The sequence below is a fragment of the Macrotis lagotis genome, chromosome 7, assembly GCF_037893015.1.
Source record: "Macrotis lagotis isolate mMagLag1 chromosome 7, bilby.v1.9.chrom.fasta, whole genome shotgun sequence".
NCBI classification, from domain to species: domain Eukaryota; kingdom Metazoa; phylum Chordata; class Mammalia; order Peramelemorphia; family Peramelidae; genus Macrotis; species Macrotis lagotis.
Genome location: NC_133664.1, coordinates 174,453,952 through 174,479,809, shown reverse-complemented (window position 1 = coordinate 174,479,809; position 25,858 = coordinate 174,453,952). Strand labels below are relative to the sequence as shown.

Here is a 25,858-nt window from a genome sequence, read left to right as displayed (position 1 = left end):
CCAATGATCACCCTGCTATGTGGCCCCAGGCAGGCCATCCAGCCTCACTTGCCCTGCACCCCCCCCCAAAAAATAATAATAATTTCTCCTTTAATTTTTAGAATTTCTAATTTGGTATTTGATTGGGGATTTTTGATTTGTTCTTTCTCTAATTTTTTTAGTTGCATGTTTAGTTCATTGATTTCCTCTTTCTCCAATTTATTCATTCATGTAAGCATTTAGAGCTATAATATATCCCCTGAGAGTCCCTTTGAATGAATCCCATAGGTTTTGGTATGTTGTTTCATTATTATCATCATCTAGGATAAAATGGTTAATACTTTGTATAATGTGTTTTTTCTTCCACTCATTTTTTAAACTGAGGTTATTCAGTTTTCAATTTGTTCTGGGTCTATATCTCCTTGGCCCAGTATTGCATATGACTTTTATTGCATTGTGACCTGAGAAAGATGTATTCATTATTTCTGCCTTTCTGCAGTTGATCATTAGGTTTTTATGTCCTAGTACATGGTCAGTTTTTGTATAAGTTCCATGTACTGCAGAGAAAAAGGTATATTCCTTTCTATCCCCATTCAGTTTCTTCCATAAGTCTACCATATCTAATTTTTCTAGCAATCTATTTACCTCCTTAACTTCTTTCTTGTTTATTTTATGATTCAATTTATCTAGATCTGATAGTGGGAGGTTGAGGTCTCCCACTAGTAGACTTTTGCTGTCTATGTCTTCCTGTAGTTCTTTCAACTTCTCCTCTAAGAATTTGGGTGCTGTCCCACTGGGTGCATATATATATTCAGTATTGAAATGACTTTATTGTCTATGGTACCTTTTAGGAGGATAAAGTTTCCTTCCTCATTTCTTTTAATGCTATCTATTTTTGCTCCTGCTTTGTCTGAGATAAGGATTTTTACTTCAGCTGAAGCAAAATATATTTTGCCCCAACCTTTTACCTTTATTCTATATGTATCTCTCTGCTTCAAATGAGTTTCTTGTAAGCAGCATATTGTAGGATTCTGGTTTTTAATCCACTCTGCTATTTGCTTAAGTTTTAAGGGAGAGTTCATCCCATTCACATTCAAGGTTATGATTACTAATTCTTTATTGCCCTCCATGCTATCTTCCCTCTGTTTGTATTTTCCCCCTTCCCCCCATCCATATTCCCCAGTATTTTGTTTCTGAATATCACCCCCTTCAGTGTGTTTGCCCTCCTATATCACACCCTCCCCTTTCTTTCCCCTTTCCCTTTTTCCCTTCCCTTCCTTTTGTTGTTTCCCCTTTACCCCCCACTCCACTTCCCTTTCTCTGTCCCCCGTCCACTTTTCCCCTTTTAATACTTGAAAAGTTAGATGTTTTATAAGTTAATTGAGTATGTATAGATTGACTTTTAGCCAAGTCTGATGAGAAGAAGATTCAGGTGTTTCTAACTGTTCCTGTCCTCTCTCCGCCATCTTGGCCGGAAGTCCCCAAAATAATAATAATAAAAAATGTGCTTCAGTCTTTGTTCCAACACCAACAACTCTGTCACGGGTGGATCACATTCTTTATAAAACGTCCATCACAAAGGTTAGTTCCAAATTTTTCCACTGTTGCCATTGCTGATAGCAACTTCTTCCTTTCATATTTCTCCACTACCATGTTTTATATTTTCTCTCTCCTCTCACTGTGTCTCTGCTGTAGGGTAGCTGAGTGGCACAGCAGACAGATCCCAGGCCCTGGGGCCACAAGGCCCCAAGCCCCCATACCATCCCTTAGGCTAAGCATCTACCTGGCCCTGTGGTCCCAGACAGGCCATCCTCTCCCAGCCCCTTGCAAGAAATATGAAAGAAAATGTGTTATATCTGACCACTCTCCCCCCCCATGGTCCATCCTCTATCACTCACATCCCCCCCCACTTCCCCCTGTCCCCCCCATCCTTCTTACTCCAGATGCCTATACCCCATTGAGTATATATGCTGTTTCCTCTCCTAGCCACCTCTGATGAGAGTGAAGATTCCCTCATTCCCCTTTGCCTTCCCCCCCTTCCATATCATTGCAATAGCTCATTGTAATAAAGAAAAATCTTATTATATGAAATATCTTGGCCTATTCCCCCTCTCCTTTTTCTTTCTCCCATTACATTTCCCTTTATTCTATTGACTTCATTTTTACACCATATTTTATCTTCAAATTCAGCTTTCTCCTGTGCTTAAACTACAAAAGCTCCCCCTACCTGCTCTATTAACTGAGAAGGTTTATATGAGTATTATCAGTGTCATTTTTCTGTGCAAGAATACATGCAGTTCATCATCATTAAGTGCCTCACATTTTCCCCTTCTCCTCCACTCTCTATGCTTCACCTGAGTCCTGTATGTGAAGATCAAACCTTCTGTTCAGCTCTGGTCATTCCAAAAGGAACATTTGAAATTCCCCTGGTTCATTGAAAGTCCATCTTTTTCCCTGGAAGAGGACATTCAGTTTTGCTGGGTAGTTGATTCTCAGTTGCATTGTAAGCTCTTTTGCCTTCCAGTATATTATATTCCAAGCCCTACGAGCTTTTAATGTAGTTGCTGCTAAGTCCTGTGTGATCCTGACTGCAGCTCCCCAATATTTGAATTGTGTCCTTCTGGCTGCTTGTAATATTTTCTCTTTGATTTGGGAGTTCTGGAACTTGGCTATAATATTTCTAGGGGTTGGTTTTTTGGGATATCTTTCTCAGGGGGATTGGTGGATTCTCTCCATTTCTATTTTGCCCTCTGCTTCTAGGATATCAGGGCAATTTTCCTGTAGTAATTCTTTGAAAATGATGTCAAGGTTCTTTTCCTGATCATGACTTTCAGGTAATCCAATAATTTATTTTTTTTATTTTATTTTTTTTATTTTTAGGTTTTTGCAAGGCAAATGGGGTTAAGTGGCTTGCCCAAGGCCACACAGCTAGGTAATTGTTAAGTGTCTGAGATCAGATTTGAACTCAGGTACTCCTGACTCCAGGGCTGGTGCTCTGTCCACTGTGCCACCTAGCCGCCCTATTCCAATAATTTTAAAATTATTTTTCCTAAATCTGTTTTCCATATCAGTTGTTTTTTCAGTGAGATGTTTCACATTTTCTAATAATTTTTCATTCTGTTTTTGGTTTTGAAGTTTTGTGTTCTGATTTCTTCTAAATTCATCAATCTCGCTCAGTTTTATTCTTTATCTGAAGGATTTGTTCTCCTCAGAGAGTTTTCTTATCTCTTTTTCCATCTGGCCAATTTTGCTTTTTAAAGCATTCTTCTCCTCAATAACTTTTTGAACTGTTTTATCCATTTGACCTAAGCTGGTTTTTAGCATGCTATTTTCTTCAGCATTTTTTTTTGGATTTCCTTGACTAAGCTGCTGACTTCATTTTCATGTTTTTCCTGCATCTCTCTCTCATTTCTTTTCCCAGTTTTTCTTCTCCCTCATTTGATTTTCAAAATCTTTTTTGAGCTCTGTCATAGCCTGAGTCTAATTTCCGTTTTTCTTGGAGTCTTTAGATGCAGCAGCTTGTGCTTCCTTATCTTCAGACTGAGTGTTTTGATCCTTCTTGGGCTCATACAAAATATTTCTCAATGGTGTTCCTCTTGTTTCTCTGCTTGCTCATTTTCCCAGCCTGGGCCTGGTTTTGGAGTGCTTCCTGAGCTTTGGGGACCCTCCCACAAGGATCTCAGTGTGTGAGTCTCTGTCCTCCCTCCTCGTCTGTGAATGACCATATGTGCCCCCTTCTGCCACGGGGCTGAGGTGGGGAGGCCCTGCTGTTCTGTGGGGGGGGCCTAGACTGCTATCAGGATCTGAATGTGGTCAGAGCCCCAGAGTCCTGTTCCAGGAGCAGAGGATAGAGCTCTCTATTATTTCTGGAAAAACGGAAGTTTAGGCTCTTTTCCTGGTCGTGGCTTTCAGATAGTCCAATAATTTTCAAATTATTTCTTCTGAATCTGTTATCAAGGTCAGTTGTTTTTCCAATGCGATATTTCACATTTTCTTCTAATTTTTGGCTTTTTTTTGGAAGAGTTTTATTCCTTACTGATTTCTTATAAAGTCATCAGCTTCCTTTAGTTTCATTTTGCATTTCAAGGAGTTACTTTCTTCAGAGAGCTCTTTTATCTCCTTTTCCAGCTGGCCAATTCTGCTTTTTAAGGTTTTCTTCTCCTCATTTGCCTTTTGTTTTGCTTTTTTCCATTAGGCCTATACTGGTTTTTAACATATTATTTTCTTCAGTATTTTTTTGTATTTCTTTCACCAAGCTTTTGATTTGGTTTTCATGATTTTTTGCATTGCTCTCATTTCTCCTCCCAATTTTTCCTCCACCTCCCTGAAATGATTTTCAAAGTCTTTTTTGAGCTCATCCACAGTCTGAGCCCATTTTCTGTTTCTCTTGGAGGTTTTGGATACAGAAGCTTCAATTTTGTCATCATCAGAGTATGTGTTTTGATCTTCCATAGGACTGAAGTAATTCTCTATGATTAGATCATTCTTTTTCTGTTGTTTACTCATTTCCTCAGCCCAAGGCTAATTTACAGCACTTCCAAGGCTTTGGGGTTGTTTTTTTTTGGGGGGGGGGGACACTCCACTGGGACCTTTATTCTTCTAAGGTCTTAAGCTCTCTAGCTGGTGCTTTGATATGTAGATGACCACAGCATTGCCCTCTGCCCTGAGGCTATAAGGCAGGCTCCAGCTATCTTACTAAGGAAGCCTAAACTGCACCCTGAGTCTGAGTGTAGGCAAACAGCAGAGTCCTGCCCCAGGAAGAGCAGAGAGATCTCTGCATACTTCCCTTACCTTCTCTTGGGGTGCAGGATGCTTTCTCCGGATTCTCGATTCTCGCAGAAGGTTCTGTGGTCGGTGCTACTCACTCCACACTCACCTAGGTGCAGCAGAGTTCTCTCCTTGCCCCTTCAAACTGTTGCTGGTGATCTTTGGGTTAGACTGGGTTTTGCTGACCTGAGCTGGGCTGAGCAGTGGCTTTTTTTCCCACCCCAGGTCCTGGAGGTTCTAAGTTATCTTGGACTGGGAAAATGTATCACTCAGTCTTTCTGTGGGTTCTACCCCTCTAAATTTTGGCTAGAGCCCTCATTTGTTTGTGTTTTTGGTGTTTGGGGGTGGGAGTTGTGTGGCCTTCAGGCCGCCATCTTGGCTCCGCCCCCCCATTCTACTTTTTAAAGCATTCTTCTCCTCATTTTTCTTTTGTGTTGCTTTTTCCATCTGGCCTAAACTAGTTTTTAACATATTATTTTCTTCAGTATTTTTTTTTGTATTTCTTTCACCAAGTTGCTGATTTGATTTTCATGATTTATCTGCATCACTCTTATTTTCCTTTACCTCTCTTAATTGTTTTTCAAAGGGTTTTTTTTTTTTCAGAGCTCATCCATAGCCTGAGCCCATTTTCTATCTCTCTTGGAGGTTTTAGATACAGAAGCTTCGATTTTTATCATCTCCTGAATTTTCCATGGGACCAAAGTAATTTTCTATGGTCAGATTCTTCTTTTTCTTTTGTTTGCTCTTTTCCTCTATGACTGATTTACCACACTTCCAAGGCTTTGGGGACACCACACTGGGACTTTAATTCCTTGAAGATCTTATGAGAAGATCTGACTGTTCTCTTGTCTTTGCTTTCATATGTGAATGACCACAGGTGCTCCCCTCTGCCCTGGAGCTTTAAGGATGGTCTCTGCTCAGCTATGGTAGTATGGAAGCCTAAACTACAACTTGGATCTGAGTTTGGCCAAACAGCTGAGTCCCATCCCAGGAAGAGCAGAGAGACCTCTGTGGTCTCCCCCATCCCCTCCCCCTTCCCGTGCTCTAGAGGTTTAGTCTGACTTCTCTGATTTTTTCTGCAAGTTATCACTACTCTGAGGCCAGTGCTCGCTCCACACTCACTCTGGTATGGTAGCGTTCTCTCACCACCACCTTCAAGCTGCTCCTTGGGCAAGGAGGTCTGGAAACCACCACCTCTGCCATGGACTCATGCACCCCTAGGGATCTAGGCATCCTGCTCCACTGTGTTGCACTGTGGCTTTTTCCAACCCCCAGTCCTGGTAAAACAGACCTTTCCTGTGGAACTTCTAAGTTGTTTTGGACTGGAAATTTTATTATTCAGTCTTTGTGTGGATTCTTCTAGAATCATAATTTGATGGCTTTTAGAGTTTTTGGGGAATGAGTTTCTGGGAATTCCTGCCTTCATGCTGCCAAGTTGGCTCCACCCCATGGCATAGTTTTTTTTTTTAAAGCTGTGTTGTTGACATCTACTTTTTTTTTTTATAACTCTTTGTTACCACAAAAAAAAGGCTGTTAGCCATTTTGATAAGCTCTGAACTCTTGTAGGCAAGTCCTGCCAAGCTGAAAATACTCTGAGGACAGACTTGGAAATCCAACTGTGTCTATTTTCTAAGGACTCACTTGGCTTATGCTATTATATATAAGGTGATGTATTTCTATGCTACAACAATTCTTTTAATCATGTACAGATAAAAAGAAAAGTTGTCATCAAATTTGAAGGGGACTTTATGCCACAAGTCCAATCATTCTAAACCCACACTTCTGTAACATACTTATCTAGCTTTGTTTGAATACCTAAAGTTATGAGAAATTTCCATTGTGTCCCAAGGCACTAAATTCCACTTTTGGATAGCTCTTAATTGGTAGGAAATATTTCATTACACTAAGCCTAAATTGAATTTTTGTAACTTCTACCCATTGTATTTAATTCCACCATCTGGAGATGTCATTTAAAAGAAATTTTATCCGTCTTCCATGTAATAACATTTGAATCACTTGAGGTTAGCACTTGTGTCCTTTCTCTGTCCCTTCCTCCCAGTCTTCTTTTTTTTGGGGGGGTAGGAGGGGGAGAAAACAAGGAAATCAAGAGTAAGTAACTTGCCCAGGGTCACATAGCTAGAAAGTATCAAGTGTCTGAGGCCAGATTTGAAATCAGGTCCTCCCCCTGACTCCAGGGCTAGTGCTCTACCCTCAGTCTTCTCTTAAGCCCCCTTTCTAGGTTAAACATCCCTTGTTCTTTCGACCAGACCTCATATGGCATACTTTTAACACCTTTCTTCATCCTGGTTGGTCTACTTCAGACATTATCTACCTATCAATTTCCTTGCCAAAATGAGGTGATTAGACCTGAACATGACTGGACTGGCCTATTACCTCTCCTAATATAGAATATCAGATTTTTTGGCTATCATATTACATTGATGAATCAGTCATTAACCTTGCTGAGGGAGTAGGGGGAGAAGTTAGGAGAGGAATTAGTCTGATGAAATCATAGAATTAAATATTTTGAGCTGAAGGGTCCTTAGAGGTCATCAAGTCCTCTTTTTACAGATCAAAACAACTGGGACCTGAAGAGAATCTGCCCACTGTCACACAATAAGTGTTTGAGGCAAGTTCTTAACTCCAAGTCCAATACTACTGAAGTATGTTTGAAGTATAATTAAGAAACTCAAACTTCTAATTTATATCAATTCACTCATAGTAATAATATCAATTCATTGACCTTATATTAAGAAGAATAAGTGGAATTATTTCATAGTTGTTCAACTTTTGGTTTAATTGATTGATAACTGGGCTTTAATGTCTTATAATTCATGTTACCTGAAAGTTAAATTATATTGTGAAATATGTTTACCCATGAAAATAATAGTTTGTTGAAATAAATTTGTATGAAGATTTGTTATACATTAGTAAACATTTCTGTTTTTATTCATTTTAGCACTACATTTTGTTTTACAGATTCAATTTAGAGAGAAGGTATTATGGACTGCTATAACTTTATTCCTTTTCTTAGTATGTTGTCAGGTATGTAATTCTCACATTGTACCTATATTCATTGTTGGTTGGTGATATTGACTTAAGATCTTGGGTTGGATAAGATTTAAATAATGTATTTCAATCAAAGAATCAATTCAAAAGCATATTTTAATAAATGTTTATTTTTTAATTTATTAACTTAAAAATTTTGAACATCTGAAAATGAGTACCTAATAAAAATGGATTCATGAATATATTGAAACTTTGGGATGCATAAAGGAATACAAGTTTATGGTCAATAAACATGATTAACAAAAATCAAGTAGACTTGTAGAATATCTTTTTAAAGTAGAAAATTTGAAATAATAACTATCTGTGCTTTTTCCATTGGAATATCTTAACAATAAGAACAAAGTGAAGTAAAGGCAGAATGAGATTCCTTTTAAATCTATTTTGTTTTTTTTTTCAAATATTTTATTGGTAACATTTTTACATCACTTTAATTTCTAAGCTTTGCATCTCCTGTAAGCCACCTTTTTAAGAAGAGGAAAAGAAAAGACATTTAGTAAAATCTGAATCTGAGAGTGCCATTGTTCCACAGCTAATACCCACTATCTTTGCAAAACAGAATAGAATCTATTTTTCTTTTCTGGGTCTAAACTTAGTTAATATAGCTACATAGTTATAAAAAATATAACTACATAATATTCCGTTTGGGATTTTTGTTTGCTTTTTTATTTACATTGTTGCAGTTCTGTATATTTTATTCTTGTTTTGATCAGTTTACTCTATCAGTTGCTGTAAGTCTTCCCATGAATCTCTGAATCCTTCATACTCAATTGTTTTTTCTGTACACTAATTAATATTCCATTATATTCATATGCCATAATTTATTTAGCCATTCCCCCTGAATAGAATATGAATTTTGTTTCCAGTTCTTTACTATAACAAAAAAAATGCTGCTGTGAATATTGTGGTGGGCCATTCTTTCTTTAGCCTTTTTGAGATCTGTGCCTAGCAATAAGATCTCCGAGTTAAAAGGAAGAGACAGTTTAGTCACTTTTTAAAAAACATTATTTCAAATTGTTTTCTGGAGGTCAAACCAGTCCACATCTCCTTCAACAATAAGCCCCTCCAACATCCACTCTGTACATCTTTTTCCTTTGTTTTTCAATTGACTAGTTGTTTCTACAACTATTTTGAAGAGTGAACCATGAATGAAATATTATTATTATTATTATTATATTTAACTAATATTAAATAGTAATTATTAATATTAAATATTAATTAATTATTAATCCTGGGGCTGGCTAGGTGGCACAGTGGATAGGGCACTGGCCCTGGAGTCAGGAATACCTGAGTTCAAATTCAGCCTCATACACTTAATAATTACCTAGCTGTGTGGCCTTGGGCAAGCAAGCCACTTAACCCTATTTGCCTTGCAAAAATCTAGTTATTAATGCTGAATATCTTTTGAATAAAATACAAATTCCTGAGTGAGTCATGTAAAGCCCTACATAATCTGTCTCCTACTTAGTTTTTTAAACTTATTTCTAATTCTTCCCCTTTAAAAACTTGGTGATCTGGCCAAACCAGCCTATTTCCCTAAATTTGACATTCTTTTTCCCATCTCCATACCTTTGTATAGTCTATTTCCTGGGCCAGGAATGTACTCCCTACACAATTTTATCTTCATTCAGAGTACTGCTCAAGGGTTGCCTCTATCCTTCCCGTTTTCATTCTCACTTCTCCCCCAAAATTTAAGCTCCTTGGACACCTACTCAGTTTAGTTCATCAGGCAGTTATTAAATATCCACTGTGTACTCACAATGAAGTATGAATGCAAAAATGAAAATGAAAAAACAATTCCTGCCCTTGTGGAACATAACTGGGGCTGGGGTAATAACATGCAAGACAATAAATAGAAGGTAATTTGGGAAGAGAAGTAGTCCTAGCCACTAGGAAAATCAGAGAATGTTTCCTCTATGTATTGTTAGTATCTGAACAGATTGGAAAAGTCAAAGATAAGGAATATTATAAGAATATGAGACTATAAAGGAAGAGTTCGTTTTTTGTCTTTGGATCCCTAGTACCTCACACAGTGGTTCCTTTATTAAGTTGAAAGTAAAGAGGTTCTAGCTCTTATAGCTAGAATGTTCAGCTTGTAGAGGAGTGAAATATTTAGTTGATAACAAAGTGGGTTTCATATTCATGCCAGTATGAATTTTATGATATATAATAAAATTATATGGAATATATTTTATTATAATATGTTATAAATATAATGTATTAATATGTTATGTAAATTATATTTAAAAAACTAATCAGAAACGCCATCATAGATGAGAACAGTAGGATATGGATATCTATAGAGCTGCTTTATCTTTGATATGTCATTATATTTAAATTTATTTTGAATTTTGAATTTTATAATCTTTCCCCAGTCTCGCTTCCCTCCCCCCAATCCCCCACAGAAGGCAGTGTTAGTCTTTACATTGTTGCCATGTTATACACTGAGGTATGTTATTATATTTTTTAAAAAATACTCAACTGTTAAGTGATTGAAGTTGGCTGTATATACTACAGGAACAGAATTTCTACTGTAAAAATATTGCTAATTCCCTTGACTTGAAAGATTTTCCCATTTTGACCAACATTTTTCTTCCATTGTTAACCAAAGGTAAAAATTCATCTGATCAACAAAATTTCCCTAGCCTCCATAGTTTATGGAAGGTCTGAAAAAAATAAGTTTTTTCCTTTTAGATTTTAATATTTTTTAGTTTCTAAAAAGTAAACTTTTAATATATAAGCAAGGCATTATCTTTTTAAATCAGCATAATATAATTAGGTGCCTTTTATAATTTTTTAAAATCTCCTTCACACACACACATACACATATATGTACACATATTTATTATTTTACTATTGTGAAAGTTTCTCTAGTCTTAATTATAAGGAGAATAGAATTGATTTGGAATCTATAGAGAAGAATATTTAGATTTTTAAAATACTTTTTTCTTGCTTAATTTTTTGTTTGAATTCGCTTTTTAAATTTTTTAAAAAATTTTCTTTGTGTTCTTTGCTTCTATTTTCCAAGTTAAGCATATATCATTTCATTGTAGGAGCCAAGTGAACTATTACAACTCATTACTACCCTTTGTTATATATAGATTACAGTGATACCTGATGAGCACAGTGGTAATTCTTTTGTGGTGAACAGGTCCACATAAAACGGTTCTCTATTCCAGTTACTACCTTCAGTTGTAGAAATGTTGTGGTACAGTACTGTGGAAATGAGAGAGGAATTTGATCTTCAGGAACATTTTCCACAATAGCCAAGGAGGGGTTTGCTTTTTAGTGGATTGACTTTACATCTTACCCTGTGAACATGGAGGAATTTACTTCCTCTACCATGTGAGATTGAAAAATGCAATTTAAATACTTGGCCTCTCAGAAGGATTGACTTAACTCTAGCAACGTGAACTTCATTTCTTTGCTCCTCATTCTTCACTTTATATATGTAGAGTAACTATAACAAAATCGTTGTAAGCAATAGTATGGAAGTTGTACTTCATGCTTCTTGCATACTCATTATCTCAACAAGAAATGAATTTGTTTGTTCATTGGGAAATGTGGTGTTAAGTGGCAATGGGAAAGTATCCATATCTTAATCATGCATGATTATGGTCATTATTCAGAGTTTAAAGTTGCCTAAAGTCATGAAATGCCTTGGTTTTAAAAGTCAAATTATTCTGATTGCATATCAGATTGTCATCTTGGGAAAGGAGGAGTAAAGGCAAGGAGGGAGAAAAATTTAGAACTCAAAATCTTTTTTAAAATAATGAATGTTGAAAATTGCCTTTATATGTATTGGAATTTCTTATATTTGTTTTTAAATAGTTACCTGAATTATGTAGAGATAGTGTGGTGTAGTTATTGGCAAACTAGCTTTGAATTGTAGGACACTTGAGTATAACTTCTCTCTCTCTCTCTGACATATACTAGCTTTGTGACCATGGGTAAGTCATTAACTTTGTTGGTATCCCCAGGCAACTCTATGACTATAAATTATAGGCAAATTGCTAATCTGGAGTGAGCTGAGCTCCTGACACTGTAACACACAAATCTAGGCTAAAAATTTTCTTTAAAATCTAAAATATATAGAAATATTTATGTGTTAACTTGAAAAATGTGAAATCAGACAGATTTTAAACATCTTTAAAAATTTGGTTTTTTAAAGGCATAATTTTCTGATTGCCTTCACTCTAGAATAGGAAATTTTCTTTTCTTAGTTTGTTCTGCTGTATACCTATAAAAAGCATTGTATCATGGGTGTATGTTAGATTTACATAACAGTTTTTATCATGTATTTAAATACTTTCAAATATCCTTATAGATACCACTATTTGGAATAATGTCATCAGATTCGGCAGATCCTTTCTACTGGATGAGAGTTATTCTTGCTTCTAACAGAGGTCAGTGGTTCCCCTGTTTCTCTTGTTTTTTTTCTTATTCTTTCTAATTACAAATTGTCCTAAATACCCTTAAGGGAAATTATATAGTGGAATAGTTCTTGAAATGCTCCATCTATTTAACATATGGATAAAGAATGTTTAACTTCTTAAGAGTATCTTATACAGCCTTGACAAAAAAGGAATTTGAATCTATGCCATCAGATTAACACAATGCTTTGTCTTATACCAACCAAGTGTACACTATTTTTGTCAAATTGATTAGGATTTTGTGTGTCCATCCAGTTCTATTATTCCAACTAGGTGGTGCAGAGTATAGAGCCACTGACCTTGGAGTCAGGAGGACTGGAGTTCAAATCCAACCTCAGACACTTGGTATTAGAAAAACTCAGTGTTTTTTCTCTCTCTTTTTTTTTTGGATGAATAATTCATTTTTTTCTCAGTTTCAAATTTTTCCTTCCTTTCTCTCTCTCTCTCTCTCTCTCTCCACCCCAATATCACCTATTGAGAGTGCAACTAGTATGATAACCATTTATACATATGAAGTCATGCAAATATATTTCCACATTAATCATACTGCATAAAAATGCAAAAAAAATGAAAAAAGATAAGCTTCATTCTGCATTCAGAATTTAGCAGTTCTTTCTCTGAAACTGAATAGCATTGTTAATCATGGGTCCTTTGGAATTGTCATAGATCATTGCATTGCTGAGATTTGGTTCTGCTAACTTCCCTTTGCAGAAGTTCATATAAGACTTCCCAGGTTTTTCTGAAACCATTCTGCTCATCATTTCTTATGTTACAATAGTATTCCTTCATAGTCACATACCATAACTTGTTCAACCATTTCACAGTTTGGGGGGGCATCCCCTTAGTTTACAATTCTTTGTCACCACAAAAAGAGTTGCTATAATATTTTTGTACATACAGATCCTTTTTTAAAATGATCTCTTTAGGATATAGACCTGGTAATGGTATTGCTGGACCATAGGGTATACACAATTATAGCCCTTTAGGTAAATTTCCAAATTGTTCTTCCGATAATTGGACCAGTTCACAACTCCACCAACAGTGTATTGTCCTTATTTTTCCCCATTCCCTCCAGTATTTGTCATTTTCCTATTCTTTCATGTTAACCAGTCTGATAAGTGAAGTGATACCTCAGAGTTGTTTAAATTTGTATTTATCAGGGGTGGCTAGGTGGCTCAGTGGATAAAGCACTGGCCCTGGAGTCAGGAGTACCTGGGTTCAAATTCAGTCTCAGACACTTAATAATTACCTAGCTGTGTGGCCTTGAGCAAGCCACTTAACCCCATTTGCCTTGCAAAAAAAAAAAAAAAACCTAAAAAAAATTTGTATTGATCTAAATAGTAGTGAATTAGAACAATTTTCATACATTTATGAATAGCTTTGATTTCTTCCTCTGAAAACTGCCTCTTCATATTCTTTGACCATTTATTAGCCTCTGAGAACCTTTTTTTTTTTTCAAAAATAAGCTTGAGGGTATTCAAATCATTTTTCAGTTTCATAAAGGCAATCCTATTCATTCTGTTTTTCCCTTTTAATTATGACTTTGCTCATTTTTCTTTTGCAGTGATCATCTACTAAACATGTTGACAACCAAATTCTATATTGTCTGTCAAATTGCATATTCTAATCTTTTATTCCTATGAGGATTAGTTAGGCCAATTTTTTTTTAAGGTTTTTGTAAGGCAAACGGGGTTAAGTGGCTTGCCTAAGGCCACACAACTAGGTAATTATTAAGTGTCTGAGACCAGATTTGAACCCAGGTACTCCTGACTCCAGGGCCAGTGCCTTATCCACTACGCCACCTAGGCACCCCAAGGCCAATTTTTTTCAATGGTAATTGAAGATGCTTTGCATTGTTCTGGAGCTATATGTATGCAAAAAGTCATCTCCAAATAGGATGATCTGGAGAGGACCCCACTTCCCAGAGAATTCTGCACTCTATCTCCTCTGTGACCATGATCAAAAATTTTAGGAAGGAGATATCTTCTTGTTTTATAAATGGTTTGATATTCCTATCCTGAAATTTGTTGAATAAAGTTCTCACTATTAAATATTTCAAATCTTGTATAATTTTAGCATTCATGTAGGAGATACCTTGAGGAAGGAAGGTTTTTAAGGCAGTATTTTCTTCCACCAAATCAAATGCTTTTTTATAGTTAACAAACTAGAAGAGTGAAATTTCACAGTCTCTATATCTTTAAATCAAATGAATATAATTAATCTATGATCTGCTGTCAAATAAAATTTGTGAAAAACCTGCCTATTCTCTTGTAATACTTTCTTTGCCTTTGATAAGAATATATAGAGTATTCTCAAAAAAAATTCTATATTGATGAGAAAGACATATAGTTCCAGTAGTTGTTGACCATCTTCATATCTGCTTTTTCAGTAATAACGATAAGCTCCAATTTTTTTTTACACCTCTAGTATCAATTTCAATACTTTGAGAATGCAGCTCCCTGGTCCCTGAGAATTGTATTCTCTTCATTCTGGGTTTTCCCTTTATATTCTTGGTTTTTCATCCTTTTTTTTTTTTTAAAGTGTTGCACCTTCTGTAAAAACATTCAGGATCAGGGGCGGCCAGGTGGCGTAGTGGATAAAGCCCCGGCCCTGGAGTCCGGAGTACCTGGGTTCAAATCTGGTCTCAGACACTTAATAATTACCTAGCTGTGTGGCCTTGGGCAAGCTACTTAACCCTGTTTGCCTTGGGGGAAAAAAACCTAAAAAAAAACCATTCAGGATCATAATGTGAGAATCCAAATGTTTTTATCTCCATTTTTCTATCTTTTGTCTGTTTGTTGTACTCCACTGAGTTTAGTGTTTAATAATAAATGTTTAGTTGGGTAATATAACTAAACTCATTTTTTTCCCTTTCATTGCTTCTCACTGTTTTATGAAGTGATTTTCTTATAATTTTCTACCATCCTTTTCTATATGCTCTTACAAATAAATATATTTTCCAAACCAGTGTTACCTCTGGCAGCCTTATCACTTGACAAGTAAGTCATATAATTGTTGACTTGAGGTAATTTTAGGATCTATTAGTCACCTCCTATGGCTGTGAATTTATGTCCATTTAAACTTATTTATTGCAAAGATGAAAACTAAAATACTTTTGTCCTCCAGGAGGGACTTCAGTCCTTATCATACTATTCTTAATAGTATGATTGTCAAAACAGAAAGGCTTCCACAGAAGTGAAGATCATTCTGTATTTTTGTTGTTTTGTGAAGTATTTATGGCTAAAGAATTAATCATCAAGATATCAACCTACCATTGGTTAAATTTCTCTGTATTTTGGTTTTGCTGGTTCTCAAACAGTCATGATCTATTGTTAAAACTACTTGAAGCCCTTCCAGAATGGTATAAACAGCCAGATTTTATTCCATTAGCATTGTCAGAGTCACCTATATACCAAGATGAAGCATCAAATTAGCATTTTTATGGAGATAGTCACAACTCCATCAGCCAGCTGGGCACAGGAGTCCTGGAAATGGTAGAACCTTCCCATATATCTGGCCTGTTGCCAGCTTAACCCTCTTAGCCAACATTCAGACACATAGCTCCTCTGGAAAAGAAGTCAGCCAATATTTACTCACAGGGTTAGTAGACCAGTTTCATTGAAATAGATCAAGTCACTGCTACAACTCTAATCCTAATGGAGATGGCCTAGGACCCTGAATCTAAGAGCCTTGGGAATAGCAAGACTTTGAACACACTGAAATCATCCTGAAAGCAAGTCCTAAGGAGATGAAGCCTAGTAGTAGTAGTAGTAGTAGTAGTAGGTGTGCCTGCCACAACTTCTAAAGACCTAGATAAGTCCTTGACCCTGTTTAATGGCTTAATATTAGAAACTGATAATGTTTTATTGGGGGAAAAGACATTAGAGAAAAAGGGTTCTCACATCTCTGCTTTTCCAACTGAATTATAGCTGAAACTTTCCTATGTGTACCCTTCCCAATCCTTAAAGGAAGAAACTGCCTTCCTTTTCTACTTGTAACCTTTTGACCATTTTGTACATAAGAAACAGCTAATATATGCTTTATTTATTCATTAATTTTACAAAGCCATGTTTTGATGCCTCATGTGGTTTTGGAGGTGATCCTCAGTTCTTGGAGACTCTAGAGTACATGTTTTTGCAGATCCTGACAAACTAGTAAGACACTGGGTATGTGCAGTATTTGTATCTGATGTTCAAAGACCAGTCTACCTAGATTCCAAAGTGCTGCACCACTAAAAAAATCAATCAAAAGTCCATTCACAAGTGGCAAATTTTTTCATCTTAATAACTCATGAAATTATCTACTGATAAAAGGAGTTCTGATCTGCATTTATAAAGAGAAACTCCATATCCATATCAATGAAATCACAGATCTTTTGAGGTATTAAGAAGTTATCTTATTAACTTCCTGGGGAAGTTTATTGTTACTAAGTTACTAAGTATATATTTTTTTAAAGTCTGAGAGATTTATAAGGCTTTTTTTAGACAGGTTAATAGACACACATGGCCATGTAGTTTTTATTGTTTACTAGTCTTATATAGAGTGGTTTAATTTCCTTTGAGAATATTTGGGGCAAAATTTTGTAAGATTATTTTCATATTTTTACCAAAGTGTACCATTGTCATTCTTCATAATCATTTTCATTACTAACATTTATATAGCATTTGCTATAATCTAGGCATTGTACAAAACATTTTACAATCATTACTTTAAAATGATCCTTCTAGCAACCCTAGGAGGAAGGTACATACAAAGATAATTTTCAGCACTGAATCCTTTTGCAAACTTTTTGAGTTTCACATTTTTCTACCATCTTCCCCATGACAGCAAACAATCTGATTTAAGTTGTACATGTTCAGTATTTCTGTATTAGTCATGTTGTGAAAGAAGAATTAGAACTAAGAGGGAAAAGCACCATGAGAAAAAAGAAAATTCATAAAAGATGTTTTAAAAAGTGAACCTAGCATGCCTTGCTCTGCATTCAGAAGCCATAGTTTTTTCCCCTAGATATGGATGGCATTTTCCAATACAGGTCTCTCAGGATTGTCTTTGATCACTGAACTGTTTAGAGGAGCTGTGTCCATTATAGTTGACCATCTCACAATATTGCTATTAATGTGTATAATGTTCTCCTGCTTCTGCTCACTTCACATGTAAGTTCATGAAAGTCTTTCCAGGCTTTTCTAAAGTCCAGTTACTCATGATTTCTTACATAACAATAGCACTCCATAACATTCATATACCAAAAATATTCAGTCTTTCTCCAAATGATGAGCATCTCCTCAATTTCCTATTCTTTGCCACTACAAAAAAAGAACTGCCATATACATTTTTGTACATGTGGGTCTTTTTCCCTTTTTATGATCTTTGTTGGGATATAGACCTAGTAGTAGTATTGCTAGATCAAGTAGTATACAGTTTTATTGTCCCTTGGACTTAGTTCCAAATTGCTCTCCAGAAAGGCTAGACAAGTTACAACTTCACCAACAACGTGAGTGTGTCCCAGTTTTCCCATATCCTTTCCAACATTGATCATTTTCCTATTTTTGTCATTTTCGCCAATCTGATAAGTGTAAGGTTATACTTCAGAGCTGTTTTAATTAGCAATTCTGTAATCAATGATGATTTGAAACTTTTTTCATATGACTATGGTTAATATTAATTTTTCATCTGTAAAGCACTTCTTTGTATCCTTTGAACATTCATTTATCAATTGGGGAAAAACTTGTATTCTTATAATTTTGATTCAGTTCTGTGCATATTTTAGAAATGATTCTGTCTTGGTTTTATTTGTGCAAAATCTTTTTAATTTAATATAGTCAAAATTATCCATTCTTGCAATCTATAATTTTCTCTTTCTCTTGTTTGATCATAAGCTATTCCTCTCCTGATAGATGCGATAGAGTATTCCTTGTTCTCCTAATTGGCTTATGGTATCACCTTTTATGTTTAAATCCTGTACACGTTTCTACCTTACCTTGGTATAGGGTGTGAGATGTTGGTACATGATTAGCTTTTGTCATACCATTTTCCTGTTTTCCCAGTAGTTTTTTAATCAAACAGCAAGCTCTAATTCTAGTAGCTAGATTATTTGGGTTTATTAGACTGTAGATTACTATAGTCATTTACTACTGTTTCTTTTCATTGATCAGTGTTTCTATTTCTTAATCAGTACCAGACGGTTTTGATTACAACTATGTTATAATATAGTTTTAGATGTAGTTATGGATAGGCTAGGAAGATACTATTATTACCCCCATTTTATAGAAAACTGAGGCAAACAGCATTTAAAAAGTGTTGTCCCGCTAGTGTCAGAGCCAGAATTTAAATTCAGCCTTTCCTGCCTCTCTATCCAAAACTCTACCTACCTACTTACTCCTAACATTTACTACATATATGTTTTCACATTTTTCATGTTCATTTTGATTTAGTACATGAATAATTCATAGAATGTAACTTTTAAGAAATGAAGCTGTATTTCTTATCTACAGAAATTCTTGAGCATTAACTTAAACAGATCAAACACTACTAAGTTGTGTGCTGTTTCTTTCCCTTCCTTCACCATAAAGGAACTTTAATGGAATTGGGCATATCTCCAATTGTAACATCTGGTTTGATCATGCAGTTGTTAGCTGGAGCTAAAATCATTGAAGTAGGAGATACTCCAAAAGACCGAGCTCTGTTCAATGGAGCCCAAAAGTGTAAGTATTAAAATTGACTAAGATTTCCCAAGCTTATTCTAAATTCAAGGACATTTATGTTAATGAAAATTTACATTTACTTTTCTGTGCTAACTTAATTTTCTGTCCCTCTCCCTTCTTTTGCAAATCAGTATTTGGTATGATTATTACTATTGGGCAAGCCATTGTGTATGTTATGACTGGAATGTACGGAGATCCTGCTGAAATGGGTGCTGGAATCTGCCTACTTATAATAATTCAGGTAAGATTTTTTTTTTTTCAAAAATCCAGTTAAAAGAACAATCTGACAACTTTAGTTTTTGTTTACTTCCTCTTCAGGATAGTGAGTCTTATCTTTGATTTTAATATAATTTTTACTCTACAAGTAAAAAAGTTTAAATAGTAAAATAAATAACTATCCATAGAATTTTTAAAACAGATGATTTGGGATAGTAGGGGGGAAGAAAGTTTGCATACTATTTCTACTCTATTTTGTTCCTTAAAAACTTTACTGTAGTTATAGGTTAAGTTGGATAAACCTTTCTGCATGAAATATCTTTTGAAAACCACTTAGAAGTTTATATAGATTGTAGTTCTTTTCCTATTATGAATGTTAGTTTTCTACTTATGCCTTATAAACAACACTAATAACTTAGTTGATTTTTTACAGATTTAGGTTGTTTACTTAATATTAATATGGCATAGTGGAGTTAGTCCTACTTACCCTAGAACTGAGATTTGAATGAGGAATTTTTTTTTTTTTAGGTTTTTGCAAGGCAGTGGGGTTAAGTAGCTTGCCCAAGGCCACACAGCTAGGTAATTATCTACCTAGCTGCCCCAGGAATTTTCTAATAAGCTACCAGTGTCTTAGTCTTTTTTCTTTCTTACTTATCTGATTATTTTATTTGGGGGTATGATAAAATATATGTATAAATATATATGTTTCAATATAAATAGAATTCTGAATTTATTTTCATATTTTAAAAAATAGATTATTAGTCAATTCCCTTAAAAGTCAGTATATAGAATATACTAGAAACTGTTTTAATGCCTTTTGAGGACACTGTATACTTTTCCCTAATGTTTTAGATAATGATTAAATAACTTAGAAATCAACGTAAATTTCTTTGTTTCATTGGAAATTTCTTTTATAGTAAGCAATGTTTTTAGAAAAATGTTTAGTTTTTTAATTGCTACTCAAAGTGGACTTATCTAAACAACATGCTTAATTTGTAATTTTAGTGATTTTTTTAAATTAAATTTTGTAGAAATATGAATTTAGAATTTAGAAATAGTATTTAGAATTTTCTGCTTAGTGTATAAAGTAGATTAAAATAATAATTGACATTTTATATGTGAAAGAAGTCCTTAGATTGTATTAAAAATCATCATAGTCAGTACTGGGAAATCTAGTAGTTATAGTTTAAGATTTGACAAAACATAGTTTATAGGATCCAAATGTAATATATATATATATATATATAATAAATATATACTATTTAATATTTAATATTTAAATAATATAAATATATAATAAATATAAACCCTTATTTAAAATAATTATCTGCATTACAATTGTAGTAGTTTGGGTTTTTTTCAGTGTTAGTGCAGAAAAAAACATAAGTAATTGAATGACTTGATTAAAGTAGTTAAATTGAATAGTTAAATATTGGATTGAATGCTTAAACTTTTGGACTATATTAGGGATAGAATTGAGTCAGGGTATTTTTCATATAAGCTTAGTTTTTGAAAAGTATGTACCATAATGTATATGGATATGGTAGGACTAGACAGTTGCCATAGTAGCAGAGTGGTTTAATTCTTAAAATCTTTATGAGGTTGATTCTCTTTGAGTACGTATCTGGACATGCTGCTTTGCCTGCTATTTCCATTGTTCTAGAGATTATGCAAGGCTGTTTATTGGGAATTCTTCCTCTCTTTCTATAAATACATATTTTGTCCAGCCTCTTCTTTCTTATTGTTTTAGAACTTGGGTGTGTATGGGGTGGGAGGGCAAGAAAGAGGGGAGGTGGATTTGAACTTTTTCTAGAAGTCTCATTCTCCCAAACAGAACATCTGAAACTCTTATCTTGACTAGGTGACCATTTTATCTCAGAAGGTTGAACAAGCAACTCAGGGAACTACTATTCAGTGAAGCCTATGTGACAGGGTCACCCCAGGGACTGCTGAGGTGGCTGGAGACCAGGAGTGGGCACAGAGCTGCCATTGTTCAGTTAGGACTTCCTCTGCCCTGTTTCACTATGCTCTCAAAGACTGTCACTGACACCATTCAGCACCAGATTTCAGGCTTTTCATCACCATGACCCTGCTTTGAACTAAGGCCAACTACTTGAGGTCTGATGGAGCTGATTTTTATCTTCCACTTGTAGAGTGTCTATCCCTTACCTTCCCCTTTTTCTACCTCCATTATGAATCTATTATGAGCATTTTTATAAACATCAGAATAACTTTCTAGTCTAATGTTATTCTTCAGAAATCCTTCATACAAAGAAACATTTAGGTAAAATCCAACTGATAAAACTGCCTCATCTGACAGTGGAGGCACCATTCCACCCTCTATACATCATTGGGGTATACTTCATTTCCCTCCCAGTTTGGAAGGAGGCAGATTCTTGTGAATTTGGTCAGATCCTGGAGGACTAAAAATAAAATATTAGAGATTTATTGACATGGAGCTACAACCCAATCCCTGTTGCTTAATGACCTTTGTTCTTGGGGTTTGTAGGGAAAAAACAGAGGCTCACCTGGGCTGAGGTTTCCTCTTATCCTGTGGTATTTGAATTCCATTTTCCTTCTGCCCTCATCTCTGTGATTAATGGGGTAATAGTCACCTCTCTTGATCACCAAGGGAAGATCTTGTCAGAGTCTTCTAGCTTCCACATCCCTCTCTCTTCCTGTTCCTCTTTCTGTCCTAGAATATACATGTTACTAGTCCCTTGAACAATCCTCCATTCCCACAGCCTGGTTCTTAACCTCAGCCAGTGAAAGGTGCTTATACCTTGAGTTTCACCAGCATCTAGAGCTCATGCTCATCTGTGACTCTGAATTCTGAAATGCCTCTTCTTATCACCTCTTGTTTCTATTAAACTAGTGTTCTTTCCCCCTCCATGTCCTAATTAATGCCTTTCCTTTTTCCAGTTTCTAGGTGTTGTTCCCTTCAGCATCACCTTCTTCCACCCTCCTTTGTCTTGATCTTGTTGTTGTAGTATTGTTAACCAAATCAGCTATGTTCCAGTATTCCTAAATGTCAATTAAATATTGTCAAATCCCTGAATATCCCTAGAAATCTACTTTCTATACTTGTATTTTTATGTTCATCAGATACTGCTAGAGTTAATTACTCAACTGCTTGCCTGGATCCATTGCAATTTCATCATTCTGTCTCACATAGGACCTCACTCCTTTATGGTGATTTATTCAAGTCTAATGCATATTTTGGTCTCTGACAACAATTTTTTCATTTCTCCTTTAGCCTTTCACATCACATCCTTCTCCTTTACCTTCTGTCTTACTAAAAAATCAAGGAAATTCATTTTATGCTTCTTCTCTACATCAAATCTAAAAACTCCTCTATACTATCCTCCATCTTCTTCCATGCTCTAATCTTTAATAAAGAAATGGACTTTTTCCTTGAACCCTAGCTTTTCCATTTTCCTTTTGTAGATCTTTGATCTTCTTTGATCACTTCCTCTTTTTTTCTGATCCTAATTCTCTTTTTCTATCTTCAGATACATATATATACAACCCTTCCTCCTTTCTTTCTAACTTTTCTATAACCATCCAGTCTGCCACCTTCTTCCCAATCATCCAAGTGTCTTAACTCCTCACTTTCTCTTACCCTCCATATCCAATCAGTTGTCAAGTCCTGTGTGTGTTTATTTACATATGTCCCCTTCTCTCCTCTGACATTCTCACCAACTTGATGAAGGCTCTCTTCAAGACTATTTCAATAACCTTTAAGTTAGTCTCAAGAGAAGAAGATGGCAGATTTGAGCTAATTCACCTAGGGATCAAGATAGAGAGAATCAAAAGAGAATGGGGAAGTTAGATACAGTCTAGGTATGTCACTCATTTGAGGATAGTGTAATCATTGCAGGAGTAGAAGGGCAGCTAGCTGGCACAGTAGAGAGAGCATTGACCTTGGAGTTAGGGAGTTTAAATATTTGACTCTTACTAGCTGTGTGACCTTGGGCAAGTCACTTAACCCTGATTACCTCAAATTCAGGGCCATCTCCAGTTGTCCTGATTCATATCTGGTCACTGGACCCAGATGGCTTTGGAGGAGAAAATGAGGTTGTTGACTTAGTGCAGTGCCTTCTCACTCAAATCCAATTCATGTGCTTGTCGTGACATCACCTCCCTGTTGTTATGATTTTCTTCAAAAATGAAGAACAATGGGGCAGTTAGATGGGGCAGTTCAAATCTGTCCTCAAACACTTAATAATTACCTAGCTATGTGACTTTGGGCAAGTCACTTAACCCCACTGCCTTAAATAAATAATTTTTTTAAAAAAATAATTAAAAAAGAGTAAAGAAAATGAAGGACAAGCATCGCCTAGGAAAGTAGTCAGGCAGACAGTACCCTAAGGGCTTTTTTTTTATGTTTTACAATGAAGGAATCTGAAGCAATTATGTTCCCTGATTTGTTTGGGGCATATAGTGACTAAGTGTCTGACATTGTACTTGAATTCCAATTTGCCTGGCTCCAGGTCTAGTGCTCTGCTTACTGTGTCACTTAGTTGCTTTGATGGAGAGTTTGGAGATCATAGTGAGATCAAAGAACAAGCTTAGGGATCATAAGGTGGTGGAGAGATAGGTAGAATGACAAAGATTATTTCAAAAGTGAAATTTCAGAGTTCATGAGCATGGAAATTAAATATTTAGGAGATAGAATGTGTAGCTGAGATAGAGTAAAAAATTCAGTCATAGAAATAAATAAATTAAGGGACTTGGAGGTAAGATTGTTTGAAAACGTAAAGCATATATTTTTGAAGTTCCTTAGTATGTGAGCTAGAATTGAGGAGGAGAGAAAATATAAACTGGGCTCTGAATTCAGGGAGGGAGGGCCACCATCCTGATTGGGTGACAAATATAGATTCAGTGAACCTCCATAATTTGGAGAATGGTTAAACAAATCATGGCTCACAGCTTTAATGTGATTCTACTAAAAGAAGCAATAGATTAAAATTTAAAAGAAACAATGGAGAAGATATTCAGTAAACATTTAGTAAGTACCTACTATGTTCTTGGGATAAGACACACCACATAAACTGATGTATAAGAAAGGAAGCAGACATGGGGAAAAAGGACCTTTAGGCAATGACAACAATCTCAGCAGAAAGAACAAGAAAACTAAAAGTTAAGCAGTCATAATTAAGATCATCCCTAAGGGAGAGATGAGAAAATGAACCTTTCTCCTTTCATTGGGGAGATTTGTGACTACAGAGGCATATAGTATCACATGGGTTGTCAAATGGGCTTTGAAAATTTGGTTGGTTTTGCACAACTTTCAGGAGCATTGGATTTTCTAGGCTTTTTTCTATTTTCATTAATCTTTGTTTACAAAAGAAAATTTTCTGGGTAGGAAGAAAGTGTATAGTCAAAAAATCAGTATACTCATGTACCACTGTAAAAAGCAACCTTAACCTTCACTTTGCCAATATTTTTACCTAACTTCTGAGATGTCTCTCCCCTTTTTACTTCCAGTCCCCTGAATCTATACTCACAGCCTCAGTTTCCTCCTTTTTTCAACCCCTTTGATTCTGTCTTCCAACATTCATTCCCTGATATTGGTATCCAGGATTACTCAAGAAAATGCTTGGATTTATTTCCCTCCCCCACCCTCAGATCCTAGAATAAACTGACAAAATCAACAAACCCAAAATTCATAAATAAGCAAAATGTCATAGTGAAAGAAATCATAAATGATTGTGTACACAGTCTTCCACTTTTATTATTTACAGATGAGTTTCCAAATGCAGCGGAAGAAGTTTCTATACCAAGAGCTCACAATACAGACAATTGTTAACTTGTTTGAAACAATGTTATTTGAAGTTCTTTCCCATAGTTTTTCTAACAGGTTTTTTTTTTTTGCTACTTAATGATATTTTCTTTCTCAGTTGTAATGAATAAATTTGTTCTTTTTGTTGTTTTTTTCCCCCACTCTGAACCACTAGATCCTTATAATCCTTCACTTGAAAACATGATATTGTGGGAAGATATGACTTCAGAAATCAGAAGACCTCAGATCCTGCTTTTGTCACTTAACTCTTGTGACTGTGGCAAGTCATTTGACTTCTCTCATCCTCTGTTTTCTCATCTGCCAAATGGGAGGATTGAATAAGATGACCTTTAAGGACCTTTTCATTAAAAAATTTAAGACCCTGTCATTTCTTCAAACCATCATCCTGTATCTCTCCACACTTTCACAGCCAAAGTCTTAAACCACATATACTCTTTACTTTTAATTCCTTATCTTCCTCTCCCTTAATTCCTTATGATCTGGTTCTTGACCCCAAACCTTTCTTGAAATTTCTTTTTCCATGTTTATCAGTGATCTCAGCTGTTAAATCTTAACTGTTAAAACTTTTCTCAGTTCTTATTCAGTATGGACAATGTAGCTTTTAATATTCTCTGAATTTCATTGTCCATTAGTTTCTGTAACACTGCTCACTTTTGGTTAATGTGTCAGGTCATTCTTCTTAGTTTTCTTTACTGGATCTTCATCTTGCTGATAGCACAAAGTTCTGTTCCAAACTTTCCCTGGTTCTCATCAGCTTTTTCTGATTCATTTATCTCTAAGCAAATGACTTCTAATCTCTTTCTTGAACTTCTCTCTTGCTGCCTGCTACCTGGAAGGTCCTACATTCAAAAATGGAACTCATTTAATTTTTCTCCTTTAAGGTCTGTCCT

General features: G+C 35.4%; 1 protein-coding gene across 1 annotated transcript in view; it reads left to right on the top strand.

Moving 5' to 3' along the window:
• SEC61A2 (SEC61 translocon subunit alpha 2) overlaps positions 1 to 25,858 on the top strand; it is a 57,758-nt gene that overhangs the window by 17,831 nt on the left and 14,069 nt on the right. The window contains exons 3-6 of the mRNA XM_074194120.1: positions 7,726 to 7,791; positions 12,140 to 12,218; positions 18,815 to 18,946; positions 19,078 to 19,187. Coding sequence (XP_074050221.1) covers positions 7,726 to 7,791; positions 12,140 to 12,218; positions 18,815 to 18,946; positions 19,078 to 19,187 — 387 coding nt within the window. The remainder of the gene's footprint in view (positions 1 to 7,725; positions 7,792 to 12,139; positions 12,219 to 18,814; positions 18,947 to 19,077; positions 19,188 to 25,858) is intronic.